Source organism: Triturus cristatus, chromosome 9 (genome assembly GCF_964204655.1).
Source record: "Triturus cristatus chromosome 9, aTriCri1.1, whole genome shotgun sequence".
Taxonomy (NCBI): Eukaryota; Metazoa; Chordata; class Amphibia; order Caudata; family Salamandridae; genus Triturus; species Triturus cristatus.
The window spans coordinates 12,044,132-12,071,729 of NC_140592.1; the positions used below are offsets into that span (position 1 = coordinate 12,044,132).

Genomic DNA, 27,598 nt, shown 5'->3' on the forward strand with positions numbered 1-27,598 from the left:
ACTGAGCAGGCCGAGCCGCCCATTTGTTTCATCTGGTAAAGGGGACGCACAGCAGGTGGGCTGAGTGAGACCTCAAAGGTCTTTCAGGACAGTAGGGGGTCAGTTTGTCCTGTAAGTATCTAGGGCCGGTCCTGTGTGACGCAGTCAGTCCTATGAAGCAGGGGCGTAACAATAGCCCCCGCAGACCCGTGGTGCGGGGGGCCCCGAGCTCGAGGGGGCCCCCCAAGCAGTATGAAGGTCACCCTCTTCTCCACTGGTGTAGCTGGCTTCGGTATGGGATAGTGACGTGCATTTAAAGTTTAACAGAAGTCGAATGGCCATGCTCTGTACCTTTTGGGGTTTCTCCATGAGGTAATCTGGTATGCCTAGGTTAAGATATTCGCATAGTCGAGTCTCCACAAGATCAGAGCCTGTGGGACAGTTTTCTGGGCATCCCAGGGCAGGAATCTTAGGAATGTCCTCGGCATCCTGCGAATCCGCCAAGCGGTTCTGATTACAGAAGATCTGAGGCTTGAAGGATGTTAGTGCCTAGAAGTACTCCTGGGTACCTTTCTCGGTTGGGGGGGGGGGGGGGAGGGGGAGATGAGGGGGGGAGTTCAACTTTGAAGGTCTTAAATGGAGAATGGGATTTCATGCGATAAATTCACACAATTCGCCACGTAGGTCAGGCTGCGAAAACTGTGACATGGATTGTAGCAGAGCACGAGACGCAGGAAGCTGCCATGAACGGACCTTGTGATCACACGGTGACTTCATCACACGCCCAAGTACCAAATGCATAAGTTTATTGCATGCGTCATTTGGGGTTTTAATTTATGCAGATATTAAAAATAGCATGTGGCAATTAGTTCACCGCTTTTGATTGGAAAGCATTTAGTTTGAAACTTTTAGATCAAAACATATTTGGTTTGAAAACATTTAGTTTAAAAAAGTTTATAGTTCGAACTTCAAGGTTTTACAACAATTGAACATTACACTGACGTGTCTCTTGCAGCCACGTGGGCCACGACTAACATTAGAATCGTCCATCTGTGAAGTCCAAGGGATGTCTAGCACGGGAAAGGTCGACGCTGTTAACAGAAATACAATTTCAATGCCTTTCAAACTTTTTCAAACTAGACATGTTCACATTTAAAAATCAAATTAAGTTCTCACTGAATGTTTCTATCCAACCTTGTTTTAAACTTGTTTAAAACTATACACCTGGGTTCTTTTCAAAGAACCAACCCTCTTAAGGTGCTTCGCAAAAAATGTATAACATAGATAGTAGCTCCTTCTCAAGCATTGATGTAGGCTCACCGCCGACACCGTCACATCCCTCCACCCCAGCTGACAGGAACACACGGGCTCCAAGTTATTGGACAAGCAACACACGTTCTTATGACCAATGGTGAAATCATACAAGGCCTTTACAAGGATTCGCAAAAACATTTCCCATGATCAGAATATACTGATGTTCCACGGCGGCCATCTTTGTCAGAGCTCGGTACGGTGTCCAAGAAGGACAATCGGCCGCGAACCTCTTTTCTGCCAGGGGAAAGGAGCACAGGAGAATGTTCCTGAAGGTCCAGCATTCGTCATGATTCTGATATATTTACTACAAAACTCTATAAGCTGCGTCCAGATATATCAGAATTCCTAACTGAAAAAACGTTGAGACTTATCATTTTTTTCTGTTGAAATAAAGACCTCTTGACCGACTGCTTTCTGGAAAGTTTGTCCAAGTCTGCTGAATGCTTATGGATCTCCTGAGGTCTCTCCCTCAAAGAGGGTCTTTTTCATAAGTTATTTTTAGCCTTGGTGGGGCTGTAAGAGGAACTTCTCTGCAATTATAAGAAGTCTCAAAAGTGTCATAAATCCGCAGCACTTAAGTTATCCTTTTTCAAGGACAGATGGGGGAGCGTGCTCCCTTCAGAAGACATCCTGCAGGCAGTCACCTCTGAGGTGAGCTGGAGAAAGGGGAGAAGGCAGAGATGGAGAGGACCAACAAGAAGATACAAGGTAGTAGTGTAGACATCACTCCAGTCTGACCCTTGTCGCACAGATGCAGGGGTGAACTCTCCCACACCCACTCCTGGACCCCCGCGTTGACGGCTTTAGGTGCTGCGAGGGGACCGTAGGGATTTCTGCAGCAGTTTGCTATTCTTGACCCCCTTGATTGACATCGGGGCACTGACATTGGACATGTCCTCATCAAGTCTTCTCCTCTCGCTGCCGGCCTCCAGCCCGGCCTTGTTCTTCTTCTTCCTGGGCTCGCGTTGCCACATCTGCTCGCAGTAGAGGTCCATCTTGGAGGGGTAGTTGATGAGGTTCATGAGATCTTTGTACCAAGGGTGGTGGCTGTTGCTCCGCTCCTTCGAGTGGCCCTTGACCCTGGCTTCCCTCTGGTGTGCTGGTTGGCCTCCAGGAATAACCACTAGGTGGATTTTCCGAAGTGTCCATTGAAACCCCTCCTCCTCAAGCTGGCAGTGGTACGTCCCTGCGTGGTGCACTTCCACGTGGCGGATCACCAAGCCTTGAGTTATCGAAACAAAGGGATCTTCAAGCTGTACCTGAAATGAAAACAGATTACAATGTGAGTAGATGGTGCTTGTTTCTGCCATGAATATAACAGCAGGGCCTTGTACGTCAACACAATTCACGCAAGGGAGAGGTGTGGCGCAGCAGCCTGCACGGCTGACTCTGCAACGCTGGGCTCCCGGTTCGATCCCCGGCGGCAGCTCAGCTCAGTGTCTTGTGGCTCTGGAAATAGCTCACTTAGGCCCCAATGTATGACCATTGATGTTTGCAACTTGCAAATTGCATTTAATTGTGAGTCACAATTTGCGAATCGCAAATATCAATGTACAACAATGTCAGAGACACTGTTTGCGATTCCCCATGGGGTCGCAAATTGCATGCCTCATTCATGTAAATGAAGCTGTCGCAATTTGCGATCCCATTGGGAATGGCTGGCACTCCCAGGGATGGTGGCCCGCTGGGCTCAGCGGACCTCCGTGTCTGGGACTGCTTTGTCAATAATACAGTACAATAAAGCGATGGTCATGGTGGCAATTTCTTACAAACAAACAAAGAGAAAAGCGCAATCAACACTTTTTAGTTGCTTGATGCCTTAGTCAAATTTAATAGTATTGTCAAAGACATTCAAATGCGATTCAAATTCAAAGCATTTCAGTAGTGGCAACACAGTTGCTCCAATATATTACGATGCATAATATTTACAGCGCTATTGGTGGTTTAGAAAGGAGGGAAGAGAAGTGGGTAGAAGGTTGTGAACATGTGAGTGAAGGACAAGGAAAGGTATTGTGACATATATACATCATTTGTACATAGTATAGGACCTTTCCGGCCTAACACAGGTCAATTGTTCCTGAATAGATACATAACTCTAATGAACATGTTTATTGTACAAATTTGTCTTTAGAGTTTGTGTTGAGGTTTGGGCTGTCAACGTATCGACCCCTGTGGTAGAGGGTAGATTAGTCCTCACGGTGAGGTCTTCATCAGGACAAGGTCATGAAGAGCACCTGCGAATAATCGAAAAGTGTGTGTGAGAGAGGAAATTGTAAACATAAGGGGATTGGCGCTAAGAAAGCATGGTACATATTAACTACTCATGGCAACAGCAGTGTGACTAAGCTGTACGTTTAGGGACGCGGATGGCTCATACGTAGCTGGTGGAAATACAAAGGAGGGGCTCGTCAAACACTACCGCATAGATCATTTTGTTAAGTCTGCAAACTTTTTTACTGTACATTTGATGGCAACAGGGGTGCGTAGGCAATCGACTTGGACTACCTCCAGCCCGGCACCAGGTTTTCTTTCCTGCCCCATTGTGTGTTATTAACGTGAACACGAAGGGCCTTCATGACATCACCCGTAGGTCCGGGCCCACCAGTGAGGCATTCCCATCTTCAATTTGTTTTACTTTCCTCACAGAGCTTTTATTTGACGAGCCCCTCCTTTGTATTTCCTCCTTGCATTAGATTGAAAGTGGATTAATTCCCTAACTGCGAGTGATTTGTCTTCAGCAGTACTCTTCATTTTCTAAGTAAGTTTTACATTGAGTGCTACCCTCGAACTTAATGAAGCTTGATATTAGAGATCACCGACTGTATTCTCATTTGCTTTCCCTCTGACTCCTAACAGCTACGTATGAGCCATCCGCGTCCCTGAAAGTACAGCTTCGTCACACTGCTGTTGCCATAAGTAGGTAATATATACCATACTTTCTTAGCGCCAATCCCCTTATGTTTACAGTTCCCTCTCTCACACACACTTTTCGATTATTCGCAGGTGCTCTTCATGACCGTGTCCTGATGAAGACCCAACCGTGAGGACTAATCTACCCTCTACCACAGGGGTCGAAACGTTGACAGCCCAAACCCCAACACAAACTCTAAAGACAAATTTGTACAATAAACATGTTCATTAGAGTTATATATCTATTCAGGAACAATTGACCTGTGTTAGGCCGGAAAGGTCCTATACTATGTACAAATGATGTATATATGTCACAATACCTTTTCCTTGTCCTTCACTCACATTTTCACAACCTTCTACCCACTTCTCTTCCCTCCTTTCTAAACCACCAAGAGCGCCGTAAATATTATGCATCGTAATATATTGGAGCAACTGTGTTGCCACTACTGAAATGCTTTGAATTTGAATCGCATTTGAATGCCTTTGAAAATACTATTACATTTGACTAAGGCATCAAGCAACTAAAAAGTGTTGATTGCGCTTTTCTATTTGTTTGTTCGTAAGAAATTGCTACCACGACCATCGCTTTATTGTACTGTAATATTGACCCAGGTCAGGTAGTTTTTGTGGGCCACCCCATTGAAACTCAACATGCTTTGTCAATAAAGCAGTTTGTTTTTTAAATGCAGCCCTTTTTCTTAAAGGGAAACGGGATGCATTTAAAAAAAAAAAGAAATGAAACGTTTTTGTTTAATTTTTTAAGGGCCGGTAGTGGTCCCTGGGACCTCTGCCTGCTCTTAAAAAATGTTTGCGCACCCCTGGGGACCCCTTCAGGGTTGGACCTCAGACTCCACCCCCAAAGCAGGGTCAACCCTGGGGTCTGTTCTCTAGGCCAAATCACACAAAGGAGCTGAAGGGGCAGAGAACAGGTCATCCCCCACTCAGAAATCTGTATACAATAAAGGACCTGTTCCCACAGTGAGCATTCAATTCATATAGCCTTTATGGTTGTCGTATAATTTTAGACAAACTAGGAGCAAGTGTTGCAATATCATCAATGCTGCTTTAAGGTATGGCTCACTAATTCAAAGAAGAGAAAGAGTATTCAAAACGAGATAGATAAAAGTTGTCTTTTTTATCCAACAGTAATAATATCTAAAACCACCCTCGTGTAGAAAAAGTGTAGGAAAGGAGTGATGGCGCCTCACGGTAGCAACACCATAGAGGATAAAGCAGGAAGGTACTCGCCTGCTACCTCAAGATCTCATCATCAGCTACCACCACTCCGTAGAAAGGAAATGTGTGTGGGAAGGTGTGGACAAGAGAATGGGTAGTGACCCAACGCGTAAAGGTTACTAAAGTGTGTAACAAAAGAGAGAAAAGTAGTGCAGAGAACCGTGCACCGTAATAGCCCCACAGTGTTTGTACACAGATTTGAGTTGGTTCACACTGGCTTTCTACTTTTTATTCTGTGCTGTGTGACCACTCATATATAAAATGCCGACATGTTTCATTGCCAATCGGAAAAAACTCACGGCAACTTCTTCAGGGCGTGGGGTATTGTCATTTCACCCTTTAGCCTTGCTTGATCAGTTTAAAAACAGTTCTGTTGGACAAAAGACAGACAAACAAAACAACACATATCCAAAATATTTGGCTTCTGGTTCAAAGGCACCAATTACTGTGTATACCATTCCCAACCCGATGTCCCCCGAAAATATTTACCGGGATGTCGCCCATCGGGGGCATACCTTTACCCTCGGGCTTATGTATGTGTCACAGCGGTCGCTTGTTCAGGGTTCATCCCCTCGACTCCTGTCATGAGTCTGTAAGCATCCAATGCAGGACACGGAGAAAGACATAATTCGAACAGATAGAGTTAACTGTTTTCTAGAGGAAACAGGTGCTGGTTTCCCTCCCTTCCCTGTATGATGAATAGCTATTGCTCTATCTCTGAATCCATCCCTGTATTGCTGTGTTGTAACTCTGCATGTATAGCTCCTGCTTGGCCGGGGTTGCTGGCGGTTCATCTTGTGTTAAAAAAGGTTCTCATTTGAGGGTTCTGTCCGCTATGTGGCGTGTTGTCCCTCCCATGTCTCGCTAATGGTGCGTCTTTTAGTACCTGCTGTATGGCTCATATTTAATGAGTCTACTTGTCTTATGGTGATTCCACGCTCCTAGTTGGGATTTCAAGACCCTTGGTTTCCCGTAACAGGTCTGTGCGTGCCCCCTTGAAAAGAGAGAAATTCCCCGACCTAGTCACGTTTACTATTGCGGGTGTCCCTTCGCCTCTGGTCTAAGCCGCTTTTTACGCTGCTCCCTCAGTTTTGGAAAAGAAGGGGGAATAGTCGGACTCACCGGTATTCTGTCCGTGTCTGGCGTTCACTCAGCACTGCAGCAACGCAGCTGTTGTCAGCCATGATTAAAAGAACGTAGCCTGCCCAGTCACGTGGCTCCGCTGTCGGTCCCGCCCATATCAGGGCCGACAGAACGCGCCATCTTGGAATGGTAATATGTGCCCCTACAGGTGATCAATACCTCATTGTGAGAGCAGCTGAGCACCCGTTTTTTGATATAAATGTGACTCGTAGATGAACAATTAGGGCATACCTTCATCTACGGTTCTGTTTATACCTGTCACCTTGTTGCATAGTTACACTGTTGTTTCGAGTGTAGTCTAGCTCAGAACTGTATTTTGCAATGCTGCAATGAGTAGTGTCAGTTATGTCTGATGCCCCTAAGTTTCCCATTATGTTATCCTGGTATCTCATCCAGTCTACCACCCCCACATTTTTCTTGCTATTCCTACCTTCATATACCAATCATAATGGCTGGAATTATACTGAACATTAGGTAAAAACGACCATGAATGAATGATACATGATTTACATGTATACCTTATTCCACTCAATGGAGTCATTCAATCCAGTCTGATCCACACCCTCCTGATAAATCCAACGGGCTTCTTTGCTGCTTAGTCTGGATTCCATGTTAAACTGATCTCCCATCACTCTTTCTAGAACTATCCAACGTACATCTTTGGGATCATGTTTATGATGCTGGAAGTGTTGGACTAGTTTCGTGCTCAGTTTACCTGCACGCAACGTGCTCAGATGTTCTTGAATCCTAACTTTGACCTTCCTTGTGGTAAGGCCAATGTAGTGTAGCTCACAAGGACAGGTCAATCTGTAAATAACGTTGGTTGTATTACAATTACTGAATTTGTTCAGATACCATAAACGATTATTTGCAAGAGTGACACTTTTGGTGGTGATTGTAAGCTTACATACAGAACAGCCCCCACACGGATAATGTCCTTGCGGAATATTGTTTTCCCGTGGGTCAGATTTGGGTCTGGTGTGTACCAGTTGATCGCGAACATTTGCAGATCGTTTAAATGCAAAGCGAGGAGGAGGCATTTGCATACTCGTAGTGCTTAGCAGATGCCAGTGTCTGCGGATGATCTGCCTGATTTTGGTGGATAAAGGGCCGAAAGTAGTCACCACAGGGATGCATTCGCCCTTTAGTTTAGACGTTTTTTCCAGGAGAGCCGCACGTGGCGTGTTATATGCTCGTTTTTTCGCCTGCCTGATTACTTTCCTAGGATACGCCCGGTTCTCCAGTTTAGTGGCCAATACGCTGGACTGTTCGGAGTATTGGCGAAGGTCGGAGCAATTCCGGCGATATCTTAAAAATTGGCCCACAGGTAAGTTATCTCGAAGTGCTCTTGGGTGGTATGACCTGTAGTGAAGCAGGGAATTTTTATCAGTTATTTTATGATGCACTTTGGTAACGAGCTTGTCGTGCTCGGCCTGTATATCCAGATCAAGGTATACTGCTGATGTTCTATTCACCGCCCAAGTGAATTTTAAGCAGGCATCAAGACCGTTCAACCAGTTGAGAAACTCGGTGAGACTCTCCTCCGAGCCCTCCCATATACACAGGACATCATCGATATATCTCTTCCAGAGAACAATATTCTTCTGGAAGAGATTTGTGTCTGGATGAATGTGGTACGCCTCGAACTGGCCTACATAGATGCAGGCCAGACTAGGAGCAAAGGTAGCCCCCATCGAGGTACCAGACACCTGGAGGTACACCTGTTCTTTGCACGAAAAGAAGTTTTTGGTCAATGCGATCTCAATGCACTGGAGTACAAAGGTCTGTGGAGTATCATAGAACCATTCTGAGTCCCTCAGGGCGCGGGCTGCTGCCACCAGCGTAGCTTCCTGAGGGATACTCGTATATAATGATTCTATGTCTATGGTGACAAGGAATTGATTCATGGGATCGTATGTTATATCCTCCAGGATTCTCAGGACATCGGTGGTGTCTTGGACGTACGAGGGTTGGGAAATGACACACTCCCTCAGGAAAAAATCCGCAAATTGTGACAGTGGTTCTAAAAGGGATTGGATGCCCGATACTATTGGACGTCCAGGTGGGGGTCTTTGGGGCTTGTGAATTTTGGGTACAATATAAAAAGCCGGCATCCTAGGTTTTAAATTGATCAGGAACTCTGCTTCTTTATATGTCACCCATTTCTTTTCTTTGGCCTCTGTCACCAATTTGATGATAGTGGCCTGAAGATCATTAGTGGGGTCCCGCGCCAAAGGTTGATAATTGCAGCGGTTCCCCAGAAGCCTGGCCACCTCGACATCGTAGTCCTGAGTGTCCATTACTACCACCGCCCCGCCTTTATCGGCTGGCTTGATGGTGATAGTTTGATTATTTTGTAGACTTTTTAAGGCTTGCCAATCTCGGATGCTCATATTACTATGAGCCACTGTGTGACCATTCTGTTCTACCTGGCTGATGTCTTGAAGAACCTTCTGCTCAAACACCACTATTTCCGGGCCTACTGAGCTCGTAGGGGGACAGAAATGTGAGGGACACCGTAAGTTAGTTGAAAAGAGGGATGCCTGTTCCTGCTCCTTTCCTTGGAAAAACTTTTTGAGCTTGATCTTTCTCATCAGGCCGTACAGGTCTGCCCGAAGTTGGAACCCGTCGTGACGGGGAGTGGGTACGAACCCTAGGCCTTTATTCAGTACTTCCAATTCCATATCTGTGAGTTGGTATGTTGAGAGGTTGACCACTATGTTGTTCTCAATCGCAGTTATAGAGGGGTTCTGCCCCTGCTGCGTGTGATCCTCGGGGAGAAGGGCTGCCAGTTGGAGTTGGGATTCTGGCGGGCCCGGCCCCTTCCCCGGCCTCTGTAATTGGACCCTCTTTGATTTCCAGGGTTGTGGGTTTGCTGTCCTAAAAAAACCCTGAACAGGGCTCCCAGGTCCTCATTAGTTGGTTCCTGGGGATTGAATCTGACCTGTTGGTTGGAGGTCGACGGTTGGGCAATGGGTTCCTCGTCTTCACTGCTTGTATTTTCGAACGTCCAATTGTTGGGTGTTCTTCTACCTTGTCTACGACCACCTCTCCCTCTAGTTGTGGGCATGGGTTGTGGCTGAGTTTGTTGGTAGTATTGGTCCTCCACATAAGGAAAAGCCCATTCATGGCTGAATCTGTCTAAGTTGCGTCTGAGTCCTTTTATTTTTTGACTGACCATATATGTTTGATATTCGCTAAGGTCGTCTTGAATTCTGGCTAGTTGTTCTTTCGCATCAGTTATGGTGGTGTCTGATTTCAGTGTTTCTTCTAGCTCCAGTATTTCTTTAAGGAGCTCATCACTAAGCCTCTTGGCCGTGCTGATTATCAGGACAAGCCAATCCCGGGTGCACTTGTTCGCTGTGTAGCTCCAGTCCACCCGGAATTTCTTGTCCTCCAAAAAGATCTTCGGTTCAATACGTACCAAGAGACTCGCTGGCGCTGCGCCTGCCCTTAGATACTCAGTCATGAGCGCTCCGTGGAGTGCTATCCTTATCTGTCGTTTCTTGGTATTAGACAGTTTGTCCCACTCATCCCGGGCTGAAGGTCCCCCGTCTAGAGGAGCACTTGGTAAGAGGGAGGGGCCTGATAGTATTGACGCTATATGCTCATCAGTGAAGGCCAGGCAGAATTTATCCATTTTTATGCTCTCACAAGCTCGGACTTACTGTAATGTGGGACGCCTGTACTTATGACCAGAATCGGAGAGTTTTGGAGAATGTGGATCCCAACCTATGAGGTGAGTCTTGTGGGTGCCTACTAGAAAAATGTTATAAGAGTGCCAACCAGAAGGATATGTGCTGTATCTCGTGATGAATGAAAATCTAAAAAAGCTCTCACGGCTAAGCTGCCGTTCTCAAGACCAAATCACACAAAGGAGCTGAAGGGGCAGAGAACAGGTCATCCCCCACTCAGAAATCTGTATACAATAAAGGACCTGTTCCCACAGTGAGCATTCAATTCATATAGCCTTTATGGTTGTCGTATAATTTTAGACAAACTAGGAGCAAGTGTTGCAATATCATCAATGCTGCTTTAAGGTATGGCTCACTAATTCAAAGAAGAGAAAGAGTATTCAAAACGAGATAGATAAAAGTTGTCTTTTTTATCCAACAGTAATAATATCTAAAACCACCCTCGTGTAGAAAAAGTGTAGGAAAGGAGTGATGGCGCCTCACGGTAGCAACACCATAGAGGATAAAGCAGGAAGGTACTCGCCTGCTACCTCAAGATCTCATCATCAGCTACCACCACCCCGTAGAAAGGAAATGTGTGTGGGAAGGTGTGGACAAGAGAATGGGTAGTGACCCAACGCGTAAAGGTTACTAAAGTGTGTAACAAAAGAGAGAAAAGTAGTGCAGAGAACCGTGCACCGTAATAGCCCCACAGTGTTTGTACACAGATTTGAGTTGGTTCACACTGGCTTTCTACTTTTTATTCTGTGCTGTGTGACCACTCATATATAAAATGCCGACATGTTTCATTGCCAATCGGAAAAAACTCACGGCAACTTCTTCAGGGCGTGGGGTATTGTCATTTCACCCTTTAGCCTTGCTTGATCAGTTTAAAAACAGTTCTGTTGGACAAAAGACAGACAAACAAAACAACACATATCCAAAATATTTGGCTTCTGGTTCAAAGGCACCAATTACTGTGTATACCATTCCCAACCCGATGTCCCCCGAAAATATTTACCGGGATGTCGCCCATCGGGGGCATACCTTTACCCTCGGGCTTATGTATGTGTCACAGCGGTCGCTTGTTCAGGGTTCATCCCCTCGACTCCTGTCATGAGTCTGTAAGCATCCAATGCAGGACACGGAGAAAGACATAATTCGAACAGATAGAGTTAACTGTTTTCTAGAGGAAACAGGTGCTGGTTTCCCTCCCTTCCCTGTATGATGAATAGCTATTGCTCTATCTCTGAATCCATCCCTGTATTGCTGTGTTGTAACTCTGCATGTATAGCTCCTGCTTGGCCGGGGTTGCTGGCGGTTCATCTTGTGTTAAAAAAGGTTCTCATTTGAGGGTTCTGTCCGCTATGTGGCGTGTTGTCCCTCCCATGTCTCGCTAATGGTGCGTCTTTTAGTACCTGCTGTATGGCTCATATTTAATGAGTCAACGCAGCTGTTGTCAGCCATGATTAAAAGAACGTAGCCTGCCCAGTCACGTGGCTCCGCTGTCGGCAGCTTAGCCGTGAGAGCTTTTTTAGCTTTTCATTCATCACGAGATACAGCACATATCCTTCTGGTTGGCACTCTTATAACATTTTTCTAGTAGGCACCCACAAGACTCACCTCATAGGTTGGGATCCACATTCTCCAAAACTCTCCGATTCTGGTCATAAGTACAGGCGTCCCACATTACAGTAAGTCCGAGCTTGTGAGAGCATAAAAATGGATAAATTCTGCCTGGCCTTCACTGATGAGCATATAGCGTCAATACTATCAGGCCCCTCCCTCTTACCAAGTGCTCCTCTAGACGGGGGACCTTCAGCCCGGGATGAGTGGGACAAACTGTCTAATACCAAGAAACGACAGATAAGGATAGCACTCCACGGAGCGCTCATGACTGAGTATCTAAGGGCAGGCGCAGCGCCAGCGAGTCTCTTGGTACGTATTGAACCGAAGATCTTTTTGGAGGACAAGAAATTCCGGGTGGACTGGAGCTACACAGCGAACAAGTGCACCCGGGATTGGCTTGTCCTGATAATCAGCACGGCCAAGAGGCTTAGTGATGAGCTCCTTAAAGAAATACTGGAGCTAGAAGAAACACTGAAATCAGACACCACCATAACTGATGCGAAAGAACAACTAGCCAGAATTCAAGACGACCTTAGCGAATATCAAACATATATGGTCAGTCAAAAAATAAAAGGACTCAGACGCAACTTAGACAGATTCAGCCATGAATGGGCTTTTCCTTATGTGGAGGACCAATACTACCAACAAACTCAGCCACAACCCATGCCCACAACTAGAGGGAGAGGTGGTCGTAGACAAGGTAGAAGAACACCCAACAATTGGACGTTCGAAAATACAAGCAGTGAAGACGAGGAACCCATTGCCCAACCGTCGACCTCCAACCAACAGGTCAGATTCAATCCCCAGGAACCAACTAATGAGGACCTGGGAGCCCTGTTCAGGGTTTTTTTAGGACAGCAAACCCACAACCCTGGAAATCAAAGAGGGTCCAATTACAGAGGCCGGGGAAGGGGCCGGGCCCGCCAGAATCCCAACTCCAACTGGCAGCCCTTCTCCCCGAGGATCACACGCAGCAGGGGCAGAACCCCTCTATAACTGCGATTGAGAACAACATAGTGGTCAACCTCTCAACATACCAACTCACAGATATGGAATTGGAAGTACTGAATAAAGGCCTAGGGTTCGTACCCACTCCCCGTCACGACGGGTTCCAACTTCGGGCAGACCTGTACGGCCTGATGAGAAAGATCAAGCTCAAAAAGTTTTTCCAAGGAAAGGAGCAGGAACAGGCATCCCTCTTTTCAACTAACTTACGGTGTCCCTCACATTTCTGTCCCCCTACGAGCTCAGTAGGCCCGGAAATAGTGGTGTTTGAGCAGAAGGTTCTTCAAGACATCAGCCAGGTAGAACAGAATGGTCACACAGTGGCTCATAGTAATATGAGCATCCGAGATTGGCAAGCCTTAAAAAGTCTACAAAATAATCAAACTATCACCATCAAGCCAGCCGATAAAGGCGGGGCGGTGGTAGTAATGGACACTCAGGACTACGATGTCGAGGTGGCCAGGCTTCTGGGGAACCGCTGCAATTATCAACCTTTGGCGCGGGACCCCACTAATGATCTTCAGGCCACTATCATCAAATTGGTGACAGAGGCCAAAGAAAAGAAATGGGTGACATATAAAGAAGCAGAGTTCCTGATCAATTTAAAACCTAGGATGCCGGCTTTTTATATTGTACCCAAAATTCACAAGCCCCAAAGACCCCCACCTGGACGTCCAATAGTATCGGGCATCCAATCCCTTTTAGAACCACTGTCACAATTTGCGGATTTTTTCCTGAGGGAGTGTGTCATTTCCCAACCCTCGTACGTCCAAGACACCACCGATGTCCTGAGAATCCTGGAGGATATAACATACGATCCCATGAATCAATTCCTTGTCACCATAGACATAGAATCATTATATACGAGTATCCCTCAGGAAGCTACGCTGGTGGCAGCAGCCCGCGCCCTGAGGGACTCAGAATGGTTCTATGATACTCCACAGACCTTTGTACTCCAGTGCATTGAGATCGCATTGACCAAAAACTTCTTTTCGTGCAAAGAACAGGTGTACCTCCAGGTGTCTGGTACCTCGATGGGGGCTACCTTTGCTCCTAGTCTGGCCTGCATCTATGTAGGCCAGTTCGAGGCGTACCACATTCATCCAGACACAAATCTCTTCCAGCAGAATATTGTTCTCTGGAAGAGATATATCGATGATGTCCTGTGTATATGGGAGGGCTCGGAGGAGAGTCTCACCGAGTTTCTCAACTGGTTGAACGGTCTTGATGCCTGCTTAAAATTCACTTGGGCGGTGAATAGAACATCAGCAGTATACCTTGATCTGGATATACAGGCCGAGCACGACAAGCTCGTTACCAAAGTGCATCATAAAATAACTGATAAAAATTCCCTGCTTCATTACAGGTCATACCACCCAAGAGCACTTCGAGATAACTTACCTGTGGGCCAATTTTTAAGATATCGCCGGAATTGCTCCGACCTTCGCCAATACTCCGAACAGTCCAGCGTATTGGCCACTAAACTGGAGAACCGGGCGTATCCTAGGAAAGTAATCAGGCAGGCGAAAAAACGAGCATATAACACGCCACGTGCGGCTCTCCTGGAAAAAACGTCTAAACTAAAGGGCGAATGCATCCCTGTGGTGACTACTTTCGGCCCTTTATCCACCAAAATCAGGCAGATCATCCGCAGACACTGGCATCTGCTAAGCACTACGAGTATGCAAATGCCTCCTCCTCGCTTTGCATTTAAACGATCTGCAAATGTTCGCGATCAACTGGTACACACCAGACCCAAATCTGACCCACGGGAAAACAATATTCCGCAAGGACATTATCCGTGTGGGGGCTGTTCTGTATGTAAGCTTACAATCACCACCAAAAGTGTCACTCTTGCAAATAATCGTTTATGGTATCTGAACAAATTCAGTAATTGTAATACAACCAACGTTATTTACAGATTGACCTGTCCTTGTGAGCTACACTACATTGGCCTTACCACAAGGAAGGTCAAAGTTAGGATTCAAGAACATCTGAGCACGTTGCGTGCAGGTAAACTGAGCACGAAACTAGTCCAACACTTCCAGCATCATAAACATGATCCCAAAGATGTACGTTGGATAGTTCTAGAAAGAGTGATGGGAGATCAGTTTAACATGGAATCCAGACTAAGCAGCAAAGAAGCCCGTTGGATTTATCAGGAGGGTGTGGATCAGACTGGATTGAATGACTCCATTGAGTGGAATAAGGTATACATGTAAATCATGTATCATTCATTCATGGTCGTTTTTACCTAATGTTCAGTATAATTCCAGCCATTATGATTGGTATATGAAGGTAGGAATAGCAAGAAAAATGTGGGGGTGGTAGACTGGATGAGATACCAGGATAACATAATGGGAAACTTAGGGGCATCAGACATAACTGACACTACTCATTGCAGCATTGCAAAATACAGTTCTGAGCTAGACTACACTCGAAACAACAGTGTAACTATGCAACAAGGTGACAGGTATAAACAGAACCGTAGATGAAGGTATGCCCTAATTGTTCATCTACGAGTCACATTTATATCAAAAAACGGGTGCTCAGCTGCTCTCACAATGAGGTATTGATCACCTGTAGGGGCACATATTACCATTCCAAGATGGCGCGTTCTGTCGGCCCTGATATGGGCGGGACCGACAGCGGAGCCACGTGACTGGGCAGGCTACGTTCTTTTAATCATGGCTGACAACAGCTGCGTTGCTGCAGTGCTGAGTGAACGCCAGACACGGACAGAATACCGGTGAGTCCGACTATTCCCCCTTCTTTTCCAAAACTGAGGGAGCAGCGTAAAAAGCGGCTTAGACCAGAGGCGAAGGGACACCCGCAATAGTAAACGTGACTAGGTCGGGGAATTTCTCTCTTTTCAAGGGGGCACGCACAGACCTGTTACGGGAAACCAAGGGTCTTGAAATCCCAACTAGGAGCGTGGAATCACCATAAGACAAGTAGACTCATTAAATATGAGCCATACAGCAGGTACTAAAAGACGCACCATTAGCGAGACATGGGAGGGACAACACGCCACATAGCGGACAGAACCCTCAAATGAGAACCTTTTTTAACACAAGATGAACCGCCAGCAACCCCGGCCAAGCAGGAGCTATACATGCAGAGTTACAACACAGCAATACAGGGATGGATTCAGAGATAGAGCAATAGCTATTCATCATACAGGGAAGGGAGGGAAACCAGCACCTGTTTCCTCTAGAAAACAGTTAACTCTATCTGTTCGAATTATGTCTTTCTCCGTGTCCTGCATTGGATGCTTACAGACTCATGACAGGAGTCGAGGGGATGAACCCTGAACAAGCGACCGCTGTGACACATACATAAGCCCGAGGGTAAAGGTATGCCCCCGATGGGCGACATCCCGGTAAATATTTTCGGGGGACATCGGGTTGGGAATGGTATACACAGTAATTGGTGCCTTTGAACCAGAAGCCAAATATTTTGGATATGTGTTGTTTTGTTTGTCTGTCTTTTGTCCAACAGAACTGTTTTTAAACTGATCAAGCAAGGCTAAAGGGTGAAATGACAATACCCCACGCCCTGAAGAAGTTGCCGTGAGTTTTTTCCGATTGGCAATGAAACATGTCGGCATTTTATATATGAGTGGTCACACAGCACAGAATAAAAAGTAGAAAGCCAGTGTGAACCAACTCAAATCTGTGTACAAACACTGTGGGGCTATTACGGTGCACGGTTCTCTGCACTACTTTTCTCTCTTTTGTTACACACTTTAGTAACCTTTACGCGTTGGGTCACTACCCATTCTCTTGTCCACACCTTCCCACACACATTTCCTTTCTACGGAGTGGTGGTAGCTGATGATGAGATCTTGAGGTAGCAGGCGAGTACCTTCCTGCTTTATCCTCTATGGTGTTGCTACCGTGAGGCGCCATCACTCCTTTCCTACACTTTTTCTACACGAGGGTGGTTTTAGATATTATTACTGTTGGATAAAAAAGACAACTTTTATCTATCTCGTTTTGAATACTCTTTCTCTTCTTTGAATTAGTGAGCCATACCTTAAAGCAGCATTGATGATATTGCAACACTTGCTCCTAGTTTGTCTAAAATTATACGACAACCATAAAGGCTATATGAATTGAATGCTCACTGTGGGAACAGGTCCTTTATTGTATACAGACGTCTGTTCTCTAGGCACCAGAGAAGGGGGTCCAGGCATCAACCTGCTGCTGGCAGAGGACAAGCTACATGAGGTCTTAGACGGTAGAGAGGTGTAAGACACTGTAAGCAGACTCAAAGAGCTTCTGAAAGGCAGAAGCCCTCAGCACTCATACGTGGAGGTTGAGTGAGCTGGACTTTAGAAGACCTGTCAACGTCTACGGTGAATTTAGGAAATAAGAATCAATCCTTTTCTGATGACTTTGGAATGACCTACTCCTTGCTGTAAATGCATCTTTATGTCACTCAAGCCGGAAGTGATGGTTTCTAGAATCAACATTATGACATTCCTGCTGGTTTGCAGCTGGTGTAGGGATCAGCCATAATCGAGGCAGCGTATTCTCACAAAGACCTCTTGGATTTCAAAACTGTACGCTCCGTCTGCAAATCCTCATCTACAGAGTAAAGTCATTCTACAGGATTAGTAATGACGGTAAAGCACCTTCAATGCATCTAGACCTGTCGCCAACCCCTCTGAAGCCACCTCCAATCCTGCATTCTGTTGTGACATCACTCACATGAAGCTGTATTGACATGATTGCTCTACACACCACAACATTGACCTCACAAACCATTCTACAACCCCCTGCCGTCCTCTTCACCATCATCCCCCTGCGGTATGTCTTGTCCAGGATGACCTACCTACCTCCTGGTATTCCTCAATCTCCTGGTGGCCTTCCATAAATGCAGTCACCAAAAGCAAATGGTTCTCAGCTGATTTCCATCCTTCATTTCCAAAAGCATACAGTATGTCCAGATGGACCCCAGGTGACCGACAATGTCTTTGTCTCAATGAGCTTCAAACTGCACATAGAAGCTGTGGAGTCTTAAAGACTCAGGAGGACACCAGCCTTTACTAACGGGTCTGCGGGACTCCAAGCGCCTCAAAGCATCGTCTGTGTCTGATGACACTCGCTTAGTTCATATATTTAGACTTTGAAAACTTTATGATTTTCTCTTATTGGACATAAGCATGGACATTGGTTTGAGCTATTTCTTCAGAGGACAACACTTGTCATATTATAAGAGTGAATTTTCCAGATCGACAGAATAGTCCTTTCACGCAACGGATGCGAGTGTGGACAACGTAGTCTTCTGAAGTTCACGTAAGCCATGGTCACCTTCAACTCAAGTGAAACTAAATGAAATAAAAATTTATAATAAACACGCACTACTACCCTGGGTGTCTAGGTGTGCAAAGCTTGCTAACAGGGCAAGGCCAGGTTAGGAGGCTGGCCAAAGTTCAGAGACGCCTACAGGTTGAAAAGCTAGATTTTTAGTTTTTTCCTAAAACAGAGGAGGTCCGTTTCCTTTTTCAGGAATAAGGGAAGGCTGTTCCAGAAAAGGGAAGTACTGCCTATAAAACATTTGCCGCCCCATTGTGCTATTTTTACTCTAGGAACAATGATATTACATGCTGATTCTGAGCGAAGGGATCTTGGCGGAATGTACCAACGAAAGTGAAGCATAAAAACTTGAGGGCCTTCCCCATGAAGAGCCCTGAACGCAATGCACAGGGCCTTTAACTGTACACGCCTCTCAGTAGGTAACCAGTGGAGAAGAGGGAGGGCAGCTGAGACTAATTCTCCTTTAGATATGCCAAGTGGAAGGTGAGCAGCTGAGTTCTGTAGGACCCGAAGCTTATTGAGACTTTTCTTTCTTATATTTACGAAACAAGCATTTGCATAGTCAATTTTTGAGGGTATCAGTGCGGAAATTAAAATTTTCTGCAGGTCTTTCGGAAGGAAGGAAAGATCTTTCTTAAAAGTTTCATAATAAAGAAGGTTAGTTGATTATCAAGGATAACTCCAAGATTTTTTACCTTCGTAGCTGGTGACGGAAGTTGTATAAGTTCAGGTGGCCACTAGTCTTGGGACCAAAAGGAAAGATCTTTCCCAAAGAGCAATACCTCGGTCTTGCCTGAATTCAACTTCAGGCAGTTTTGGGCCATCCATTTTTTGATCTCCTTCATACAGTTGTAAAAAAGTTTTGCTGTCTCTGAAAAATTGGATGAAACTGAGCTCACTAATTGGGTATCATCTGGGTAAGAGACTTCAGAGAACCCAAACGATCTAATACGTTTGGCCAAAGGGGCTACATAGATGTTAAAAAGGGTTGGGCTAAGAGATGAACCCTTGGGGACCCCACAAGGGAGAGAGAGGGACAAGGATTTAAAATTGTCGACTGCAACAAACTGAATTCTGTCTGACAGAAACGATTTGATCAAAGTAAGAGCTTTGTCTTTTAACCCAATATCCTCCAGACCGCTCAGCAGGATTTCATGGTTTACAGCGTCAAATCCCGCTTAGAGGTCCAATAGGACGAGCATTGCACATCCCCCCCCCCCGCATCCAACGGCAATCTAATCTGTTCCGATCCACTTACCAATGCCAATGCTGTACTGTGATGTTTCCTTAATCCGAATTGGCAGGGGTCTAAGTGGCTCTGGTCCTCAATTAAAGCTGGCAGTTGTGACTTAATAGCTTTTTCAATTTTTTTGGCCAGAAGGGGCAATGTGGAAATGGGACGGTAGTTCCCAGGATCTGAAGGATCTAAGTTACCTTTTTTAATTAGAGGAAGAATGTAAGCTATCTTCCAGACACTGGGGAATTTTCCTGACTTAATCATAAGATTAAAACTTTTTGTTAGGTAGCCCGAGATAGTGTCTGCTGCTAAACGAGTTGTTTTAGGTGGCCACGGATCCTGAAGAGAACCTGACTTTGTTTGCAAAAGGATGGTTTTAGTTTGCTCCTGAGAAAGTTCAGCAAAAGTAGTTAGATGGACCTTACATTCATTATTATTAATTTGGGAGCCATTGAGATCAGTCGAGGGAATCAGTCGAGGGATTAGAGGAAAAAAGATTAAAATCACTTAACCTTGCCTTGAAAGAAGGAAGCCAATGAATTGCAGATGGTTTGGTCCATGCTCTGATTCCCCGTTCCCGGAAGTTTAGATAACTGTTTAACTGTAGCAAAAAGTTATTTTGTGGAATTTTTCTCTGCTTCTATCTTCTGAGTGAAATATTTGGATTTTTCTTTAAAAATCAGATTTTTATATGAAGCTAAAATAAGTTTGTATTTCTCTTTTTCTGGGTTCTCAGAATGACGCCTCGATTTTCTTTCCTGCCTGCGACATGTTTGTTTAAGCAGCCTTAGGTTTTTTGTGACCAAGGGTTCAGAGGGAGTGTCCCGGTTCCTCCGGTGGGCTTCAGCCGGTGCAGTGTTTTCAGCGGCATTATCCAACCATCCCTGATAGAGACTAGCCGCGTTATCAGGATCTGTCCTTTGTAGGGCCATGTTTCAGATAGGATGGCACCTAGCTCTATCTTCTTTATCAGATGCCAATTGCGTGAGAGCCTTAGTGGACAAGGTTTATTGTGAGATGCACTGAGTGGGGCTAATTTGATATTAAACATCACTGCTCGATAATCAGCCCACAGCAAGGGGAGGGCTGCTGATGTAGATAAGTACGGTCAGTCAGAGAAAATGCCATCTAGCCGCAGGCCTGCCTGATGCATCGATTCATTGATCCGTTGAACTAGTCCGAGACTAAGCAACATGTCAGTGAGACATGCCGCATCCGTGTTCTCTGGATTTTCTAACTACAAATTAAAATCACTTAAAATGGGAAAATCTGGTGAGTCGATTTTTAAGTCTAAAAACTGGGAGAAAGTGGAAAAAGAGCCAGGACAGGTCCCTGGGGGGCGGTATTAAAGTATTCCATTACAGGAATGTTTTGAGAGCTGTCGTGGAAAGGCCTGCACCTCTAAATCTTTCAGGCTACTAAGTTCTGTAAAAGAGCCTGTAAAGGGCTGGTGGTATATTATAATGATACCTCCTCCTTTTTTCCCTATCCTATCAAGTCTGTGACTGAGGAAACCTGGAGGAACTGCTATGGCCAGGTCTGGCCCTGCTGCTGCGTCAGCCAAGGATTCTGTAATAAATGCTAAGTCCAGGCGCTGAGCCTCTAAGAAACCAGCAAACTCCAAGGCACGCTTCATCAGAGAAGGGGCATGAATAGGGGTGCACCGAACCTGTTCAGTACCAGGAACAACCTTCCCATCTGGTGTGTGAAGGATATTTACTTTCAAGTTAAGAAGGCTCCTATTGAATTCTTGACAGGTCACTAAATGATCAAAGTCCTCGGGAGATAGGGCCGGACCATTACATGTCCTGGCTGAATTAAGATCTTGAAGCATGTCTTTAGAATATATCTATAAGCCCTGTGTGCCTGGTTCACAAAAGTAAACTCAGACCCGTAAGTCTAACTTTACTACTACTAAAGTTAGACTTTGGTTTAAGTTAGACTTCAGGTCCAAACTTAGACTTTTGGTCTAAGTTTACCTATGTGAATTGGCCCTCTGTGGTTGAGTTGAAAATCCCCCAGGGGGACCGGCGCGGTCCAGGCGCGGACGGGTGCAGACAGGCTTGCCTTTGGCACGCCAGCGGCGCGCCCGCTAGCCGTCAGCGCCATTGTTGGGTTTTATGTCGGAAGGACGCGGTAAAAAGAAACAACTAGACCGCCGCCCTTCCCGGAGGCCGAGAGACCAGAAGAAGTAAAAACTAATAGCCCCTCCCACCACTCAAACAGCAGCCGGGCTGCGGTGGACCGGGAAGGGGGCGAACAGACCCCAGAGGCTACCGAAATCGGCAGCAGAAGAGACTCCACCTGCCACAACTAGAGTCCCCTCAAGCCCCTCTCAAGTAAGAAATATTTTAAAATATAAATGTCAAAGTGCCACAAAGCTATAAACTTAGAAAAGGTTAAAAATTCATAAACAATAAAGGCCCCTCGTAGCCTTGCGTGCCTTGAGTAGCCGCTCCTGTCGTGTGTATCTTTCGATTCCGTTTGTGCAATACTCCAGGACACTACTTGCGGGCATCATTAATTCTTCTGGTTCATTTTCTTGTAGAGGTCTCTTTATTCTGCTTCTAACGATTGCCGGCAGCAGGCAAGCTCCCAGCCTGCCCCTCTCCCCTATGGCGTTTCACAATTCTCCATTTTAATAATAGTAGTAGTGGTTGGTAGCAGTAGTATAAGTAGTAGTGACAATAGGAGTAGTGGTGGTAGTAATAGTAAGATGTTTATAGTAGTACTGGTGGTAGTAGGGGTGGTAGTAGTAGTAGTGGTGGTGGTGGTGGTAATAGTGGCGGTAGAAGTAGTAGTGGTGGTGGGGTAGTAGTAGTAGTGATGGTGGTTGTAGTGGCAGTAGTAGTAGCAGAAGGGGTGTTAACCTAATTGGGATTGATGCTGAGACAGATACGGTCTCACACACCAATGCACGTCTCTGGGTACTTGGCCGCGGCGCCTTCCACTGTAGTCGTAGTGGTGGTAGTGGTAGTAGTGGCAGTAGTAGTACTAGTGGTGGTGGTAGTAGTGGTGGTGGTAGGAGTGGCAGTAGTAGCAGCAGTAGTGGTGTTAACCTAATTGGGATCGATGCTGAGACACGATAGGTCTCACACACCAATGCACGTCTCTGGGTACTTGGCCGCGGCGCCTTCCACTGTAGTCGTAGTGGTGGTAGTGGTAGTAGTGGCAGTAGTAGTACTAGTGGTGGTGGTAGTAGTGGTGGTGGTAGTAGTGGCAGTAGTAGCAGCAGTAGTGGTGTTAACCTAATTGGGATCGATGCTGAGACACGTTAGGTCTCGCACACCAATGCACGTCTCTGTGTTCTTGGCCGCGGCCCCTCCCACTGTAGTAGTAGTGGTGGTGGTAGTAGTGGCAGTAGTAGTAGTACAAGTAGTGGTGTTTGGATTCAATGCTGAGACACGTACGGCCTCGCACACCAACGCATGTCTCTGTGTTCCTGGCCCCGGCCCCTCCCACTGTCCTCCATTCCTTGAATATGTCTTTCCTCCCAGGCTCCACCCTGGCATCCTGCCTGCAGTGTGATTTTATCACGAGGAGGCCTCCTTGCTGCCAGTTCCAAAGGCAGGAACATTTCACGGTGAAAGAATGTTTAATAAAAGTATTTGATGGTGATAAGTGACCCCGCGTGCTGCAGTCATGGGAGTCTGGAGCTGGGAGGGTCCCTCCGCCCTCAGTGTCAGGGAGTGCCAAGGCACCAGGGGGTCCCAGCTCTGGCACTGAAGGGGCATCCCTCCTCAGGACATTCTGACCTGTTACTGACTTTGACCCAGCCCTACAGTCTTTCACAGGCACCAGCTTCTCACGAACACAGAGGCCAGACAAGCCATAGTCAGAGCTCAGAGGTCGAAGGGGGCGGGATCTGTGATGCATTACATGCAGACACATTTTTTATTTAATAGAAATAGTTTCCTATTTTTTTAAGTCGAGGTCTGTGGACAGCACATCCGTCTGGTTGCAAAGATATATTGGGGACATTCTGAAAGCGCACCTAGTAATACATTCTGCCCATTGCTTACCATTGGCTCTGTGTTTTGTCACTCACATTTGCTTGCTTTCTATTCGCTGTCTTTATTTGTTTTAGCCCCTCGAGCATGTCTTTGTTCTTCCCATGGAGCATGGACCTTTTACCACCTCTCTGATTGGCTCCTTTTATTCTTCCACGAGTGTTCACTTTTCAGGAACGCCTTTTTATGTTTTGAGAAGACCTCCATGAGAGTTCGTGTGTTTTGCAGCTGTCTCCGCTGCATGCTTCTCTCCGCCCTGCACTCCTCTTCCTCTCAAGCTCTGTGTGTTTCTGTCCCCCACCCCTCCCCCATATTGCTCAATCCATTCCCATGTACTTTTCTGCTGCCTCTGTGTTTATTTTGGCAAACAGCAATGCCAGGATAGCCTGACCCAGAGTCGTTATGGCTCAGTGACTTTCACAGCACACATGATGACCCTAGTCAGAAAGCTGCCCTCTGTGGCTTCTGCCATCACATGGCAGCTTTTTTGAGCAAGCAAAAAAAATACAACTTAATGCATGCAATGATTGTCTTTAAATGCACCATGTTGCCTCTGGTCAGCTGTTCCTACACAGCAGCCCTGGGAGATCCCCCCAGGCAGTGACGTGATCTCCTTGGGATAGAGTTGTTACCATCACCAGAGCACAGAGGCCCTGGCTTCTAAGACAAACCAGCCCGACAGGTAGTACATATATCTAAAAAAATGAAGCAGATGTGTGCTTTAAGTTTCTAGGGTGCCACTATGTGAGTCAGAGGCAGCCATTACTCAGTGAAAGGCAGCCATCTCTCGTGAGAGGCAGCCATCTCTCGTGAGAGGCAGCCATCTCTCGTGAGAGGCAGCATTTGCTCAGTGAGAGGCAGCCATCTCTCGTGATAGGCAGCCATCTCTTGAGAGAGGCAGCCATCTCTTGTGAGAGGCAGCCATCTCTCGTGAGAGGCAGCCATCTCTCGTAAGAGGCAGCCATCTCTCGTGAGAAGCAGCCATCTCTCGTGAGAGGCAGCCATCTCTTGAGAGAGGCAGCCATCTCTCGTGAGAGGCAGCCATCTCTCGTGAGAGGCAGCCATCTCTTGTGAGAGGCAGCCATCTCTTGTGAGAGGCAGCCATCTCTCGTGATAGGCAGCCATCTCTTGAGAGAGGCAGCCATTGCTAGGTGACAGGCAGCCATCTCTAGGTGAGAGGCAGACATCACTCGGTGAGAGGCAGACGTCTCTCGTGAGAGTCAGCCATCTCTCGTGAGAGGCAGCCATTGCTAGGTGAGAGGCAGCCATCTCTCGTGAGAGGCAGCCATCTCTCGTGAGAGGCAGCCGTCTCTCGTGAGAGGCAGCCATCTCTCGTGAGAGGCAGCCATTTCTTGTGAGAGGCAGCCATCTCTCGTGATAGGCAGCCATCTCTTGAGAGAGGCAGCCATTGCTAGGTGACAGGCAGCCATCTCTCGGTGAGAGGCAGACATCACTCGGTGAGAGGCAGACGTCTCTCGTGAGAAGCAGCCATCTCTCGTGAGAGGCAGCCATCTCTCGTGAGAGGCAACCATTGCTAGGTGAGAGGCAGCCATCTCTCGTGAGAGGCAGCCATCTCTCGTGAGAGGCAGCCATCTCTTGTGAGAGGCAGCCATCTCTCGTAAGAGGCAGCCATCTCTCGTGAGAGGCAGCCATCTCTCGTGAGAGGCAGACATTGCTAGGTGAGAGGCAGCCATCTCTCGTGAGAGGCAGCCATCTCTTGAGAGAAGCAGCCATCTCTCGTGAGAGGCAGCCATCTCTCGTGAGAGGCAGCCATCTCTTGTGAGAGGCAGCCATCTCTCGTGATAGGCAGCCATCTCTTGAGAGAGGCAGCCATTGCTAGGTGACAGGCAGCCATCTCTCGGTGAGAAGCAGACATCACTCGGTGAGAGGCAGACGTCTCTCGTGAGAGGCAGCTGTCTCTCGTGAGAGGCAGCCATCTCTCGTGAGAGGCAGCCATCGCTAGGTGAGAGGCAGAAGTCGCTCAGTGAGAGGTAGCTATCTCTCGGTGAGAGGCAGACATCACTCGGTGAGAGGCAGCCATCTCAAGGTGAGAGGCAGCCATCTCTCATGACAGACAGCCAATGCTCGGTGAGAGGCAGCCATCTCTCGGTGAGAGGCAGACATCACTTGGTGAGAGGCAGGCATTCACTTGGTGAGAGGCAGCCATCTCTCGGTGAGAGACAGTCACCTCTCGTGGGAGGCATGCCAACATCACAGACACCCTTGCACCATGGCGCAAAGGTGCCTGCATTGGCACTCGGCTGCAAATTGTGCACTGGCTCAGGCTGAAAGGACAGCAATGCACTGTATCTTGTAAATATGGTGCATTTCAGCCCTTTTGAATTGGGCAGCGCAGCAAGATGACTCGCAGCGCTGCCCGACACCAGCTCGTTGTAAATCATGGCCTCGTTGTTCTTGATTACTGTTCCAAACCCATCACAGCTCATTTCTTAACAACGGAAGGCTGTGAGGGTTCAAAACGAGAACTTGCAGGTTGTATACACATACATGCCAACATTTTAGGGCAGGCAAGTGGGAGAGTTAAAAAAAAAGTCAGGAGAACGTCGTTTTCCCATTGATTTATGTAAAAGCAGAGGCAATCTGCCTCCATCAGGAGTGTTGGCGTGTATGGTGACGGACCCTCAGCCTTTCATTTTTGGTACTTTAATAACATAACACAAACAAAAACAGAGTTATAAACTTTGTTTTTGTGTGCGCTGCGTAATTCTACCTAAAACAATATGTTGAGAGCCGTCACATGCTGTAATCCCAATCCAAGAATTAAGGACAAAAAGTTAACCTTAGATGTCAGAGGTATATCATGGAGGGTAGATGGGAGCGTGCGCGACAGGCGTCAACATTCCACTTTTGCGCTGTTTCCAGCAGATCATGATTCGGGGATCCGGATCTGGCTTCGCGCGCAGGATTCGGGAGCAGGAGACTAGCCTTGAAGTTGGTAGTCTCCCGCCAGAATCTGGAGGGTTGGCATGTATGTGCACAGATCTCAGCAGCAGGGGCTCAACCTACCAGGCTATTTTACACACGCACTGAGGTTTCCTTAAAGAGTACCACCCCCCCCCCCCCTCCTCTTCTGCACTGTTCTGCAGCCCCCCTCTCTTCTAGTCCAAGACCATTGATCACAGCCTCGGTGCCAATACAATGACCTCCCTCCTTCCTTGTTGCTGTTGTTGTTGCTTGCCTCCACCCCACCCACCCCACCTCACCCCACCCCACACCTCCCGCCCTCTTTTGTCCATGCAGCACCCACACATCCTTCCTCTCCCACCAGCAATAAAAACAAGCACTGGCAAAGCCAATAGACCTTGCTGATTCTTGCTGATGCAAGATCTTTTGGATTTCTCAAAGGTTTTTAGCCATCTTTTAGAACAGCGTGGGGCTGCGCAGCATGGCTGAAAGTACAAAAAAAAGACGTTGGCCATGTTATAGGGCTTTTTAAAAGTTTTTGTTGTTTTACTTTCAACCATGCTGCACAGGAGTCACACTTCTGTACAATATGGCTTAACAAACATTGACAAAGCAAAAAAGTGGAGCTATTTGGCTCTGTCAATGTTTTTTTGCCATGTTGTACAGAAGCACAGCTGCTATGCACTGCAGCATGGTTGAAAGTTTAAACAAGCATTGGCATAGCCAATAGGTCTCGCTTTTAGAACTTTATAAGTATGTAGTTATGCAGCACAATATCCTTGGTGCAACAACATCAACTGTTGCATGGCTAAACACTTATAAAGTCCCAAAGGCGAGACCTATTGGCTATGCCAATGCTTGTTGTTACATTTTTAGTAACTTTTGGACCGTTTAAGCCAAAAATAAAATATCTTTTTTGTTAAAATCTGAAGATTATGTGCAGATGATGGATTATGTGGCAAATGCGGCAAATCTATAATTATACAAAAATCTGTTCCTCGAATATGAATTTACCTTGAAAAAGCTAAATCGGCATTCCTGAGGGATGGCGCACGTCAGTTTCTTTATAAGGAGTAATCCAAAAAAAAAGTTGGACACGCAGGCTCCTGTTTATTTTGCACTGCAGGTTTGACTCTGCATTAAGAGAAAGTGTCACACAACACAAACCAATGTCTAAGGGGCAGGTGGAACACATAACATACGGTGTTTTAG

At 46.5% G+C, this 27,598-nt stretch overlaps 1 protein-coding gene across 1 annotated transcript in view; it reads right to left on the minus strand.

Moving 5' to 3' along the window:
* Positions 1-917: 917 nt before the first annotated feature.
* LOC146797257 (semaphorin-3A-like) overlaps positions 918-27,598 on the minus strand; it is a 366,005-nt gene continuing 339,324 nt past the window's right edge. The window contains exon 17 of the mRNA XM_085624230.1: positions 918-2,552. Within this exon, the coding sequence (XP_085480356.1) occupies positions 2,097-2,552 (456 nt within the window). The 3' untranslated portion in view covers positions 918-2,096. The remainder of the gene's footprint in view (positions 2,553-27,598) is intronic.